The sequence below is a fragment of the Zootoca vivipara genome, chromosome 8, assembly GCF_963506605.1.
Source record: "Zootoca vivipara chromosome 8, rZooViv1.1, whole genome shotgun sequence".
Lineage (NCBI taxonomy): Eukaryota > Metazoa > Chordata > Lepidosauria > Squamata > Lacertidae > Zootoca > Zootoca vivipara.
Genome location: NC_083283.1, coordinates 20,948,281 through 20,961,936, shown reverse-complemented (window position 1 = coordinate 20,961,936; position 13,656 = coordinate 20,948,281). Strand labels below are relative to the sequence as shown.

Sequence of the window (13,656 nt, the reverse complement as noted above, 5' to 3'; positions counted from 1 at the left end):
GCTCAAACCCCACCCCCACCCCCCAGTCACAAGGTGCTTTTTCAGCACCTTTCAGGGCAACTTTGCATTACTTTTCAAACTGCTGATTCAAATTGCAAGTATCTAAGTGAGTTTTAGTGCTTGCTGCTCCATAATCTGCCTGTTTTTAGTTCAGTACTGTCATGCACGTTACTATATCTGGATGTTTTTACCCCTTTCTCTCATTTACTGAAATGGACTTCAAATGCTGATTGACTGAAGTGCCAAGAATATCTTTATCTGCATTAAAAAAACAAAAACACACACACACATCCTATATGGATACTTTATTTTCAGCCAAAATAATACAGTAGAGACATGATGGTTTTTAAACAAGGATTTAAAATTTGAAGTCCTTTAGCACATACTTTATGTGTGAGAAATAGAAGCTAAGTTTGGACAGCAGGTGAGAACATCCTGGCATTTCTCAAGAGCCATCTGTAAAAATAGGCCTTAAAATGGGGTCAGCTGTGTACAATCTGTGTTCCATACAGCCATCTCCTCTGAGGTCAAAATTTATCATATTACATTTTAACAAAGGCTACCAAACTATTTTAGTATATTTAGTACATTGTTTTTAAAATGTCTCACACATTTGTCAATGTTTGCCTACACAGTAAGGGGTTTGAACATATAAACAGATTGTAAACCTGCATGGGATGGGACTGTGTATAGCTTCCATATGTATAGGCTGTGCCTAGCTGCACCAATCAATATAATATTATATTATATTATATTATATTTATATATATATCTCTCACACACACACATTTCAGGTTTATACATTTCACTAATTTCACAATCACTTTAACATTTCAAAACTTGACTTCCTTCCCCCTCATTCTGCTGTTCCTTAAATTTATTTTTAATATCTTCTGCATATCCAAATTAACTTAATTTGCTCATTTATTCATCTACTTTAAATATATACTCCTATGAAACTGCAGGTTATTACAGTAATCCTGCCAATGTTCTTATGGTGGTGGGGGATGAGTGTTCAGACCCCTGGGCTCTCACTTGTGGGGTGTCTCAGGGTTCTGTCCTCTCCCCCATGCTTTTTAACATCTACATGCAGCCACTGGGAGAGATCATCAGGGGGTTTGGGCTGGGTGTTCATCAGTATGCGGATGATACCTAGCTCTACCTCTCAAATCAGAACCAGTGAAGGCAGTGAAGGTCCTATGTGAGTGTCTGGAGGCAGTTGGAGGATGGATGGCGGCCAACAGATTGAGATTGAATCCTGACAAGACAGAAGTACTGTTTGTGGGGGACAGGAGGCGGGCAGGTGTGGGGGACTCCCTGGTCCTGAATGGGGTAACTGTGCCCCTGAAGGACCAGGTGCGCAGCCTGGGAGTCATTTGGGACTCACAGCTGTCTATGGAGGCGCAGGTCAATTCTGTGTCCAGGGCAGCTGTTTATCAGCTTCATCTGGTACGCAATCTGAGACCCTACCTGCCCACGGACTGTCTCGCCAGAGTGGTGCATGCTCTGGTTATCTCCCGCTTGGACTACTGCAATGCGCTCTATGGGGGCTACCTTTGAAGGTGACCCGGAAACTACAACTAACCCAGAATGTGGCAGCTAGACTGGTGACTGGGAGCGGCCGCCGAGACCACATAACACTGGTCCTGAAAGACCTACATTGGCTCCCAGTACGTTTCCGAGCACAATTCAAAGTGTTGGTGCTGACCTTTAAAGCCTTAAACGGCCTCGGTCCAGTATACCTGAAGGAGCGTCTCCACCCTCATCGTTCTGCCCGGACACTGAGGTCCAGCGCCGAGGGCCTTCTGGCGGTTCCCTCGCTACGAGAAGCCAAGTTACAGGGAACCAGGCAGAGGGCCTTCTCGGTAGTGGCACCCACCCTGTGGAATGCCTTCCCACCAGAGGTCAAAGAGAACAACAATTACCAGACCTTTAGAAGGCATTTCAAGGCAGCCCTGTTTAGGGAAGCTTTTAATGTTTGATGGATTTCTGTATTTTAATATTTTGTTGGAAGCCGCCCAGAGTGGCTGGGTGAACCCGGCCAGATGGGTGGGGTATAAATAATTTATTATTATTATTATTATTATTATTATTATTATTATTATTATTATTATTATTTATTATTTATTATCTGTTTTTAATTTATCTGCAAATATTCAATAAACCATTTCCATTCTTTTATTAAAAAGTTTCTCTTGATTTCTGCATTTCTGCGTATTCTATAAGTTTTTGTATCCTTTTCTGGGACTTCTGCTTCTTTCCATTTTGGGGCGAGTAACATTCTTGCCTCTGTAGTAGCATACATGAATAAGTTTCTGTACAGTTTGGGTAGTTCTGTCCCTATAATTCCCAAAAGAAAAGCTTCTGGGTTGTTTTTTTTTTACAAATGTTATTTTAAGCATCCTTTCAATACATTATATATCATTTCCCAGTAAGCTTTAACCTTACTACAAGACCACCACATATGATAAAAAAGAACCTTCTTTCTCTTTACATTTCCAACACTTATTTGATTTAGATTTAGACATTTTTGCCAGTTTACTTGGTGTTAGATACCATTGATATATCATTTCATATAACTTAGACCATAACATGCTGTAAATTTTATATCCATATTCCACAATCGTTCCCATGCTTCCATGTCTATATTATGACCAATATCTATTGCCCAATGTATCACTGAGGATTTTACTTGCTCATCCTTTGTCTCCCATTCCAATAATATTTTATACATTTTAGACAGCACTTTCACATCACATTCCAACAGGTCTCTCTCCAGTTGTGATGTTTTCCCTCCAAACCCTCGTATCCTATCTTTCTTAAATACTTCATTCAAATGATGATATTGTATCCATGTTGTTTATTTCCCTGATAATTCCTTAAATTCTTTTAATTTATATTCTCCTCTTGTTTTAATAAATTTCTGTAAGTTGTCCACCCTTATAGTAAGGTTGAAAGGGTAGCTGCACCAATCCAGATACGAAGATGCAGTTCAGTCAGACATATTTGCATGCAGATGGCCATTCACAAGCACATACAGCTATTGAAATGCTACCCCTTTTCTATCTATGTCTCAATCCATATAGGAATTCGTATCTCCAGGTACTAGTAGTAGATGCCCACCTGGTCACCCATGACACTTGATTGCACAGTCGCTACCCACAATCAATATTTGTAGCTAATACATTGTGTCCTTTAAAACAAAAACAAGAAAAGCTACATAACTTTCAGAACCCATTTTTTTTTAAAAAAATAATGGAGCCCTGTGATATTCAGCATTCACAATTTATGGAAATGTTTTTTGCCCATGGGACTACAGAATTGCTACTGAAATTAATGCACAAGCAGCATAAAACAGAATAATGATACAGCAGTAGTTATTTATTTAGAGTTGCTTAATATTTACCAGCCGTTGTTAATTAACTCCTGGGTAGGGTTTTTTTGGGGGGGGGGTGATAATGCTTGACAACACCTGCATCCCTAACCTTCCCTTGGAATCAATATAAATTACATGTACTTGCATGTTTAATCTAAAGCATGACAGCTTGTATTATAATAATGATTAAATCATGTGCAGATGACCTTAAATAATTTTGCATATCAAATCTAAAGCAGTTGTTTGTGGTGAATACTATTCCATCTGAAACCTCCTTATTTATGTAGCTTTAGTTCCAAATTGGAACAAGGTTGTCTAGAGTTGCCCATTGATCCCCTGGAAGAATAGCATGCAGTTGAATCACATACATGCCTACTTAGAAGTAAGCCCAATTTTGCTTAGTGGGGCTTACTCTGAAGTATGTGTGTACAGATGTGCAGCCTTGATCTGTTCCTGCTGCAAATATTGCATTAAGAGTTGACTCTCACAGCTGACCTGCATGAGGCTAGCAGGGTTTTTTTCTGCCCAGTTTTATGCTTTGATTACAGGTCAGCTGAGCTTTACTTCTCTGTGGCCTTTGTGCAGACATACACACAGCAGTGTTCTGAGACATCATGTGAAGAACCCAACCTCCAGAGCACATATGCTCTAGGCAGGGGCAAGGAACCATCACCCTCAGCCAGCATGGCCAATCAGAGATGATGCGACTTGCAGTCCATCAACATCTGGAGGCCATGAGTTCCCTGCCCCCAGTGCCAGTCCCAGACTCTTTTGCATCCAGGGCAAGGCTAGCTAACTTGCATCCTTCCCTGCCCCCCAATTGCTAATTTTGATTAAAAAAAAGAAGTCTTGTAGAAAAAAAATGAAAAGCACAAAACTTGAAACCACTAATTTAATTGCAATAATAAGAAATACAAGTGTCTCTGACAATCTTTCTCAAATACAAAGAAAATCATTTAGCACACAAAAGTTTTGATATCAGGCACATCAAAATCTCACGTTGCCTGCCTTTTCATTTGCAGATTTTGTCACCAATTGTGTCATGTCCAGTGCTTGTGCTTGGGCATGTTCAATTCATATAGTTGCCAAGCCAACTAATCTCTTTTGCAACATTGTTGAGTACAGGCGGCGGCCATTTTGCACACATCTTCACCATATTCTTCACCATATTAAAACAATAATAATGAAACAAATTGACTGTAAAGTCTTTTGAGCTTTGGTCATGCTGATTTTAGAATACATGTGTCACAGTCCGGTCGGCGGGCGGTTGAAGCCCTGGCTGAGGACGTCAGGACCAGAGGCAAGATGGTGGTGTAGAAGCAGGAGCAGGTGCAGGGCTGAGGGTCCAGCAGCAGGCAGTCACAGGGTCAAGGAGCAAGGCAGAGGCGAAGGTCTGGGAGTCAAGGAGCAAGGTGTTGGCAAGGCAAAGGCCCAAGGGTCGAGGAGCAAGGAGTCAGCAAGGCGAAGGTCCAAGGGTCGAGGATCAAGGCGTCGACAAGGCGAGGGTCCAAGGAGCAAGAGGCCAGATGCAACCAGGCAGGGATAGCGTTGCTGTGGCAAAGAGCTGAAGGGAAACGCTGAGCTTTTATCCCTCCCAGCTCCTGCCACCAGGTGCAGTGAGGTATCAAGTGGCCTCACCCGAGTGGCCACTCCTTGCTTTTCCAGCACAAGCTGAGGCCTGACTTGAGTGGCCACTCCTTGCTTCTCCAGCACAAGCTGAGGCAGGCCCGAGTCCTGCAAAGCACTACAGGCCCCAGAGCATGACTCCTGCCCATACTCCTGACAACATGGAGGAGAAAGCATACAAATACAAATGAATTCAAGTGACAACTGACATGTTTGTATACACATCCTACTTCAATTTTTTGGGAGTGTTAGCTTCAAATGGTTAGTTAAGATTTGAGCTCAATGGCTCTGTCTTCTTAGTAGACATGTACAAAATTGAGCTGTGCATTGGCTAAATAGAAGTAAAATACAATGGTTATTATAATGGCTGCCATGATAAATTTTGGTTTTGACAATGCTGCTTCAGTGCAAATTTTGGAGGGAAATGGTCGCTAAGCAAAGTTATTTTCATGCATACAGTATACATTTGGTTAACTGTAGGAGTTTGATATGTTCCAAGATCAGCCTTTCATGTTCCCTCTCATTGTTCCCATCAAAAGCATTTAAGTTATAGAACCACTATATTTTAAGCATTTGTGATGTAATTCAGTTGCACAAGGGTACAACTATAGTTTTTAAAAATATGATTTCCAAAAAAAAAAAGACGCTGGCACAATAGGGATTATGTCATTCTCTTCCAGGTATTCTGTTTATTGTAGAGATGCGATACTACTAAGCATTTCATTATATTTCTTTAGAAGCAGGTGGCAAAAAGTTAAAGAGCACAGTCCAGAGAAGCACAGAAACTGGGTTGGCTGTGGAGATGAGAAACTGGATGACACGTCAAGCCAGCCGGGAATCCACAGACGGCAGCATGAACAGTTACAGCTCAGAGGGGAAGTAAGTCTGAGACGTTCGTTATAAAGTTCTGATCTTTGGAAAGAAACCAAGCGTCACTGATTCCTTTTTCTACTGCAGATTGTTTGTCATGCTGGGCAATCCCCAATTTGTGCAGGGGTTGCATTCCTGGCCCCCACACATGTCAGCGGAGCATGTGTAAGCCCTCCCCGTTACACCCCCCTCCACACCCACACCTTTTTCTGGTCATTTCCAGGTTGCAGCAATGTGCATGATCACATGTACATTGAACAAGTGTAAAATGGCCGTTGCTTGTAGTGTGCCCTCCTCTCTTATAGGAGAATGCACATAAAGGAAGGACATAGTTAATATATGCCTGTGGTGTGTTTGTATCAAGGGAAGGGGGCTCTGGGGCTCCAGGTGTTGTTGAACTCTGTTGGCCCTGACCAGCAAGAGCAGTGGTCAAGGATGTAAGTTATACAGATTTTGTGGGAGTACCTTGAGGGTTTTTCATGTTTTAGGAATAAGTGGTGATATTTGCTGAGTTTGGACATCACAGATGCAATAGTTCATATTATACATATGCCCATAACGGTTGGTTTAGTTATGTAACAAAATTTGTGTAGCACTTGATTAAGCCATACACTTGAACTTCCAGAATCATGTCTACTTTTCAGAAACAAAGCTAGAAACATTTGGTTTTACGTCAGACAGGCTAGTCAAATAATGCAGTCAAAGAATGGATGCCTAAGAGGTATAAAAGGTAATTTTTCTGCCATAAACAAAATTGCATTTGGATTAGAAAATTAATTATTATTGGTAGTTACAGCCTGGAATCCGGGTTGCCCCTGGTTGAAAATCTGTATACCTCTAAGTGGTTTACAAAGATTTAAATGAATAAAACATTAAACTTATTGATTTAAAAAAGTAAAAAAATGGGTATTTAAAATATTCAAAAGATGATTAAAATCAACAGCAGCTAAAAAGATATAAAACCTGTTAACTTCCACAAGTCTGTATAGGGCTGGCCCAAATACAACATTTTCATAGGTGCTGAAAATACAGTGAAGGCAAATGCCTGACGTTAGTAGGCAGGGAGTTCCAAAGTGGGGGTGCTCTCGCTAAAATATCAGTTTCTTAAAATTATGGGATGGGTATTGTGTCACACCCGTAACAGTGCCAGTTCCACAGCTTGAAGCAGACAAGTGGGCATAAATGGGGCAAGGTGATCCTGTGAGTAAACTAGTCCGAAGCTTAAGGGCTTTATATACTAATAGTGACACTTTGATCATGGCCCAATAGCAAATAGGCAACCAGTACAGATCTCTGAGTAGAGGTGTTAAATGCCGACAGGGCCTCACTCCTGTCAGTAACTGAGCCACAGCATTCTGCAATAACTGCAGACAAGGGAAACTCCACATAAAGTGCATCGCAGTAATCCAATCTTGGTGTCACCAGTGCCTAAACCAGGGTCCCCAAACTACGGCCCCCGGGCCGGATGCGGCCCAATTGGCCTCCCAATCCGGCCCGCGACGACCCCCGCCGCCCGCTGCCGCCGCCCGCTCTTACAGCGCACGGCGCGGCGACAATCTTAAAAATCGGCAAAAAATCGCCGAAAATCCTTTGTGCGCATGCGTATGGGCCTCTCCCGACCCAGAAGAGGTCATTTCCGATGCACTTCCGGGTCGGGGGAGGCCCATACGCATGCGCACAAGCGATTTTCGGCGATTTTTTCCCCGACCGTGTGCGCATGCGCACGGGCGCGCACTCCCCCGCCCTCCGGTCCGCTGCGCGCGCACTCCCCTGCCCTCCGGCCCGCTGCGCGGTAAGTCTGGGGACCCCTGGCCTAAACTTACTACTGTTTGTTGATGCATATATGTAAGTGGATACCCTGTTGTAGGCAGGTTCATAATACAGTATGCATAGCTTTGTTTTTATTATTTAGAAACTTGTTATTAAAAAAAAATAATTGGTTGTTTTCCCATTAGTTTAATTTTTCCTGGTGTGCGATTGGCTGCGGACAGCCAGTTCAGTGACTTTCTGGATGGACTTGGCCCTGCACAGCTTGTTGGTCGCCAAACACTGGCAACTCCAGCAATGGGTAAGAAATTAATTTTGTTTATACGGCTGCAATTGGTGGGAAAAGATGGTTTCCCATTAATTACCATACTTCAGTGTAACCTTAATTTGCAATACTTGGGTTTTTCTTTTCCTCCTTAGGTGATATCCAGCTTGGAATGGTGGACAAAAAGGGACAGTTGGAGGTGGAAATAATACGAGCCCGAGGCCTTGTTGTAAAACCAGGTTCAAAGACACTGCCAGGTGAGAGAAATACACTTAAACCCCAAGCACTGTGGGAGCACATGAATCCGGTTCAGAAACTATTTTAGCCACAATAGCCAAAGGCTTGTCTCATAGGCCACCTCTATACAACTATTGTTTAAAAGTAGACTAATTGAACCTTCCAACTTCTCTGATATATCAATTTCATATATTAAATGTAGAAGTATTTTAACTATGTAGCATCGACCCACGTAATCAATGGGCAAACGTATGGCAGTTCTTACTATTATGGAGCAGGGTGATTTCCTATGAGACCAGCTAAGGTTCATAGATTCCGCAGCAGAGCGACATCTGAGGACTGGAGGAAGATTTCTAACACCCTTGCTCTCTCAATTTGGAGGTAGATGGAACAGCAGCTGCCCAATGTGAGGAACTTAGCCTTGCAGCTTTGGCAGCTCTTTCAGCTGCAGAATGATGCTGAAACATTTGAGGACTGAGAGGAAACAAATACATGTTTTCCGCTGCTGCTCCCTTCACCCCCCAGTAACTCATAACTACTTTATTGCATTTTAAATACATTGTAGACTACCTCCAGGATCTCAGGTAGTAGACAGGGTCTAAATAACTCCAAATAAAAATACTCTTAGACTGATAACCCCTTAGGCATACACAAAGTGGACCCACCGAAATCAATGGGCATGAGTCTATTCTGAGTGTGACAAATGTTGGGTTAGTGCTATTCCACTGATGTTCCACCTGCAGGCTTTCCTTCTGGTTGTCCTGTCTGAGAACAGGATGCTGGAGTAGACCTTTGGCCTGATTCAGCTAGGCTGCTGTTAAAGTTCTTACGTTCCCCTATTGGGAAAGGGCTGTAGATCAGTGGTAGAGCATCTGCTTTGCATGCAGAAGGTCCCAGGTTCAATCCCACACATCTCAAAGTAGGGCTGAGAGTGATTCCTAGCTGAAACCTTGGAGTACCACTACCAGCCAGTATATGTTCCCATGCATCTAGAATTTCATTACAATTGTACATTTGGATCCCAAATGCCTTGGTACTCAGACGTTTTGGCTCCCGAACATCGCAAACCCAGTGAGTGTTCCGGTTTGTGAACATTCTTTGGAACCCAAACGTCTGACGGGCTTCTGCGGCTTCCGGTTGGCTGCAAGAACTTCCTGCACCCAATCAGAAGCTGTGCTTTGGTTTCTGAACGTTTTGGAAGTCGAACGAACTTCTGGAATGGATTCTGTTCGACCTCCAAGGTACGACTGTAACTGCCTTTCTTAATACTGAAAATCACAACAAACTTGCCCTCTTTCCTTTATTCTGCCATGAAGCAATAGTGTCATTAATTCTCGAAAATCAGAATTGCCAGTCATGCCAGGATGAAGCTGTAAACAATAATAATTGACTATTTTATGTTTTATGGTTACAGTTGTATTACTATTTTCTCAATTAAATGAATAATTATTGAGGCTGTTTACTATATAGTGTATAGAAAACTCTTCAATAAAGACTGCAAAATATAACAAATAAATAAACATACCGTATTTGCTTCATAGTGCCAAGGGAGGGAGAAAAACGAAGCAGGCTGGCTATCCAGAATGCCTTGGAAATAAATGCTCATAAATGAAATGTATGAGAGTGTGTTTAATTAAAGTATTTATCAGTTAAATGTCAGGATTTTGCATAAGGTGCTAAAACTGCATAGGTAATGTGCAAAAACTGGTGACTAACTGATCTTTATATTTTTCTCCCCAAAGCACCGTATGTAAAGGTGTATCTATTAGAAAATGGAGTCTGTATAGCCAAAAAGAAAACAAAGGTGGCAAGAAAAACGCTGGAACCTCTTTACCAGCAGCTGTTGTCATTTGAAGAAAGTCCCCAAGGGAAAGTTTTACAGGTAATTTGCACCCTTAGCCATGCATATCTAAAACCCTTCCATTCTAGCATCATTAACTGAAATGCCTAAGTCTGACTGCTCCCTTATGCTGCTTTCTCACATAGCTGCCTCTTAAAGTCTCTATTATTCTAAACTAAATATCTGCAGATTAGAATTTTCCTGCAACACTAATTTTGAATTGTATCCCATCTTACTAACACAACAAATCTTTAAGAGCAAATAGCCAGGTAATGAATAATGAATAGCAGGTGCTATCATTCTTCGTGTTTTATTTATTTCTATCAAGAAGATGCACCTTGTGTTTGATATTCCGTATAATTTGAGTGAGATGGCTTTATATTCTGTGCACTTTCTGCTGAGACAAACTGAGAGCTAAATCCAAGAAACGAATAGATTATCATTTAAAATGTTATGCTGGCAATTAGGGATTCATTCCGCACCCCTCTATAACAAAAGGAAGGTGCTGCTGTTAATATGTGGCCAAGCGGCTCCTCAATTCCTACTTGTTCTAGTATTAGTGCCTTAGTATTCTGTGAACTTCGGTGGAAAGCAGATTTGAAGAAAATCAGAAATTATGGCAAAATTTAAGTTTGATCTCAGGACAGGTTATTAACACTATGCACAGCATGGTAGCAGATAACTCATAAACCAAACACATGCTGGATTTTGTAGGATTTACTTCCAAATACATGTTCATATCAAGCTGCTTTAAACAGTGAAGAGAGGGGTTGAAATTCTATCAGGCTCAGCTCCAAGGGGTGTGTGTGTAAATCCTTGTTTGTACATGAAGTAGAATAAAAATGAGGCATTTGAGGCTATTTTTGCCACAACCTGGATTCCAAAAGTCAGGGTTATCTGGAGTTTGAGGGACCTCAGTCGGAAGATTAACAAGGGAAGAGTCCCAGAATAACAGCACTTGGATCCATGCACAGTGATTAGCAGCCCAGCTCAGGTTTTGAGATTCTTGATCCTGATTGGTCTCTCTGAGCAAGGACACCATTTGTCAGATCATTCAGCTTAGGAAATGGCAAGATTCTGAAACTTCCCATTTGTTGATTCTACATCATCTTGTTAATTGACGTGAAGAATCTACTTCATTTCACCCTGCTCCTAAAACCTAGGTCTTCTTTTTTTACTCTACAGATTATCGTGTGGGGAGACTATGGACGCATGGATCACAAATCCTTTATGGGAGTGGCACAGATACTTTTAGACGAACTGGAACTATCCAATATGGTGATTGGCTGGTTCAAACTTTTCCCCCCTTCATCCCTAGTAGATCCAACTTTAGCCCCTCTTACAAGAAGGGCTTCCCAGTCGTCTCTTGAAAGTTCAACAGGACCTTCTTATGCTCGTTCATAGCAGCTGTGAAACTGTTGTCATAGCAACCAGCGTTACAAAAAAAAAATAACAGGTCGCAAACCCTGGTAACACTGCATGCTTAATGTTGTGTCTTCGGAGCCTGTTTCTAGGGCTATAAAAGCGATCCTGTGTTCTCAGAGGAAGTTGCACACATTGTGCTCTAAAGGAAGTCCTCAGGTGAAGGAGTGGAGCTGGAAAGAACTGAATGGTTTGGAGTTCAGTGACACTCAAGTTTTAGTCCAATCTGAAGCCATGGATTAAACTAAAAGAATCAAGCTGTCTCATGCAACAAGAATCCCTTTCAATGCCACATCTATTTTCTTGCTCCCTTTTCTTTATCTGCCCCTTCTCCTCGTCCCCACCCAAGCCTGGTTATGCCACAGAAATATGGAGCTACCCAAAGAAGCTATGCCACAATCGGGAGGAGGGAAGAAAAGAGCCATTAAAGGAACGCCAGCTGTCATAGCAGTTATTTGCAGCAGAGGAACCTTGCCTTATCAGAAAGGTTGAAGTCTTGGGGTGGCAGGCTTCCTAACTCCAGCTACTGCTGGAGTCAACTCCAGCGTGTGGACTCTGAAATATGAAATTCTGTGGCTATACTGTACTGTATGAAATTAAAGAAACTTTTTTGCATGGACACAGATTATGCTGAACACTTAAATTATTTTCTTGGGGCTGCAACTTGCAAAAAAAAAAAGAATAAATCAGCCATTTTCAACAATTTATATTATTTTTAAAAATAAATTTCACTAGTGCATGGTTTTAAAAGGGAGAGAATGCAACAGGGTGGTAAGACACACCAAGTTTATCATTCTTTAAACCAATCATGGTCTGTGTTTTGGCAGACATAAATGAAAAATAAATAATTTCTAGCAAATATTTAAAATTACGTTTATGTGACAAGAAATAAGTGTAATATATTAAATTTATTTAAATGTAAAAGGTACAAGCCTTGTAAAGTTCAACGATATGTGCAAATTGTATACTTCTTTTCCCCTTCTTGTCTACACCTCCCTCCTTTTGCTCTCTCATTCCCTTCCTACCTCCCAGGATGATGATTATACTCTGAAACCGCTACTTTTTGACTTAACTACTCTCATGCCCCATTTTTGGTTCAGGGTTGCAGATGATTCTGCATTTCTGAAATCTTTGAGAGGAAAAGAATATTGTTTAAGAACTTTTTTCAAGCATGTTGAAAAGAATTTTGCAACATGGCTTGGGGAGTACATTACAATAATTCAGCATGTATTTGATAAAAAATTTGAACTTTTTGCAGTTTATTGTACAGTGCATGGAAACTTATTTTCTTTTTTTGTCACCTTCAAATTAAATTCTACAGCAAAATACTGGAATCATGTGGCCATTTGTAAAATGTCTTCAATAAATTTGTTTTCAGCACCAGCATCATTCATTCAAAGTTTGAACTATCATTTCTGGATGGTCTTAAAGAAACACAAGATGTTAGTCTTGCTAAATATCAGCATCTTATAATTTGCACTGAGCCAAACAAATTATTACCCATTTAGGGTCACAATAAATAGCAAATAAGCTGTTCTGTTCAGTTTTTATAAACTGTGATGGCAAATCAGTGAATATCAGCCTGACATTAGAAGTCACAATTCAAACTGCAATCCTGCATCTGTCTTTCAATTAGTGGTATTTACATGCCCTAAGTGATGGCAGGATTTCACCTGCTGATTTTTAAACGCCTTAAATAAAGTACATGCAATTTACTAATTTTTTGACACCATCACCAAGAGCCTAAATGCAGATACCACATGTATTTGAAGAAATATACACATCTGTCTCCTATGTATCAGATAATTTAGTACCACTGGAAGGAGGGATGGAAAGGTGGGGGTATTCTAAGTCCAGATCTCTTATTATTTCCTGATGAAAGGGAATGTAACTTGTTAATGTTCAAGTCCATCATCCTTTTCTCTGTGTCTTTAGATGCCTTTAATACATACCTATTGTTTAATGTCTAAGTGTTGCAATAATATTTGAATATACACTGTTTAAATTAAGGCCATGCACACAAGTACTCTGATTTTGTATGAAAAATCTGTAGTGTTATCCCAAAATGTACATGCATCACAGGATGGCAAAAGTAAAAAATAGGTGTCCCTTCTAAGGCCTTTTCTTTTATATGGTACAGTTTGACATAAATCAAAATTATGAGCACAGTCCATCAAGTACATTCATGAACCATGCGCAAGCACCATGGACACAGATGCTAAAATGTCTGGTGATTTGCACACATGCAGCAAT

At 40.9% G+C, this 13,656-nt stretch overlaps 1 protein-coding gene across 12 annotated transcripts in view; it reads left to right on the top strand.

Annotated features, from left to right (window-relative positions):
- The window catches only part of RIMS2 (regulating synaptic membrane exocytosis 2), a 363,820-nt gene extending 351,665 nt beyond the window's left edge, over positions 1-12,155 (top strand). For all 12 annotated transcript variants that reach the window (XM_035125850.2, XM_035125835.2, XM_035125834.2 and 9 more), the window contains 5 exons: positions 5,740-5,881; positions 7,828-7,940; positions 8,060-8,161; positions 9,884-10,023; positions 11,167-12,155. In XM_035125850.2, coding sequence (XP_034981741.1) covers positions 5,740-5,881; positions 7,828-7,940; positions 8,060-8,161; positions 9,884-10,023; positions 11,167-11,385 — 716 coding nt within the window. In that variant the 3' untranslated portion in view covers positions 11,386-12,155. The remainder of the gene's footprint in view (positions 1-5,739; positions 5,882-7,827; positions 7,941-8,059; positions 8,162-9,883; positions 10,024-11,166) is intronic.
- The last annotated feature ends 1,501 nt before the right edge of the window (positions 12,156-13,656 follow it).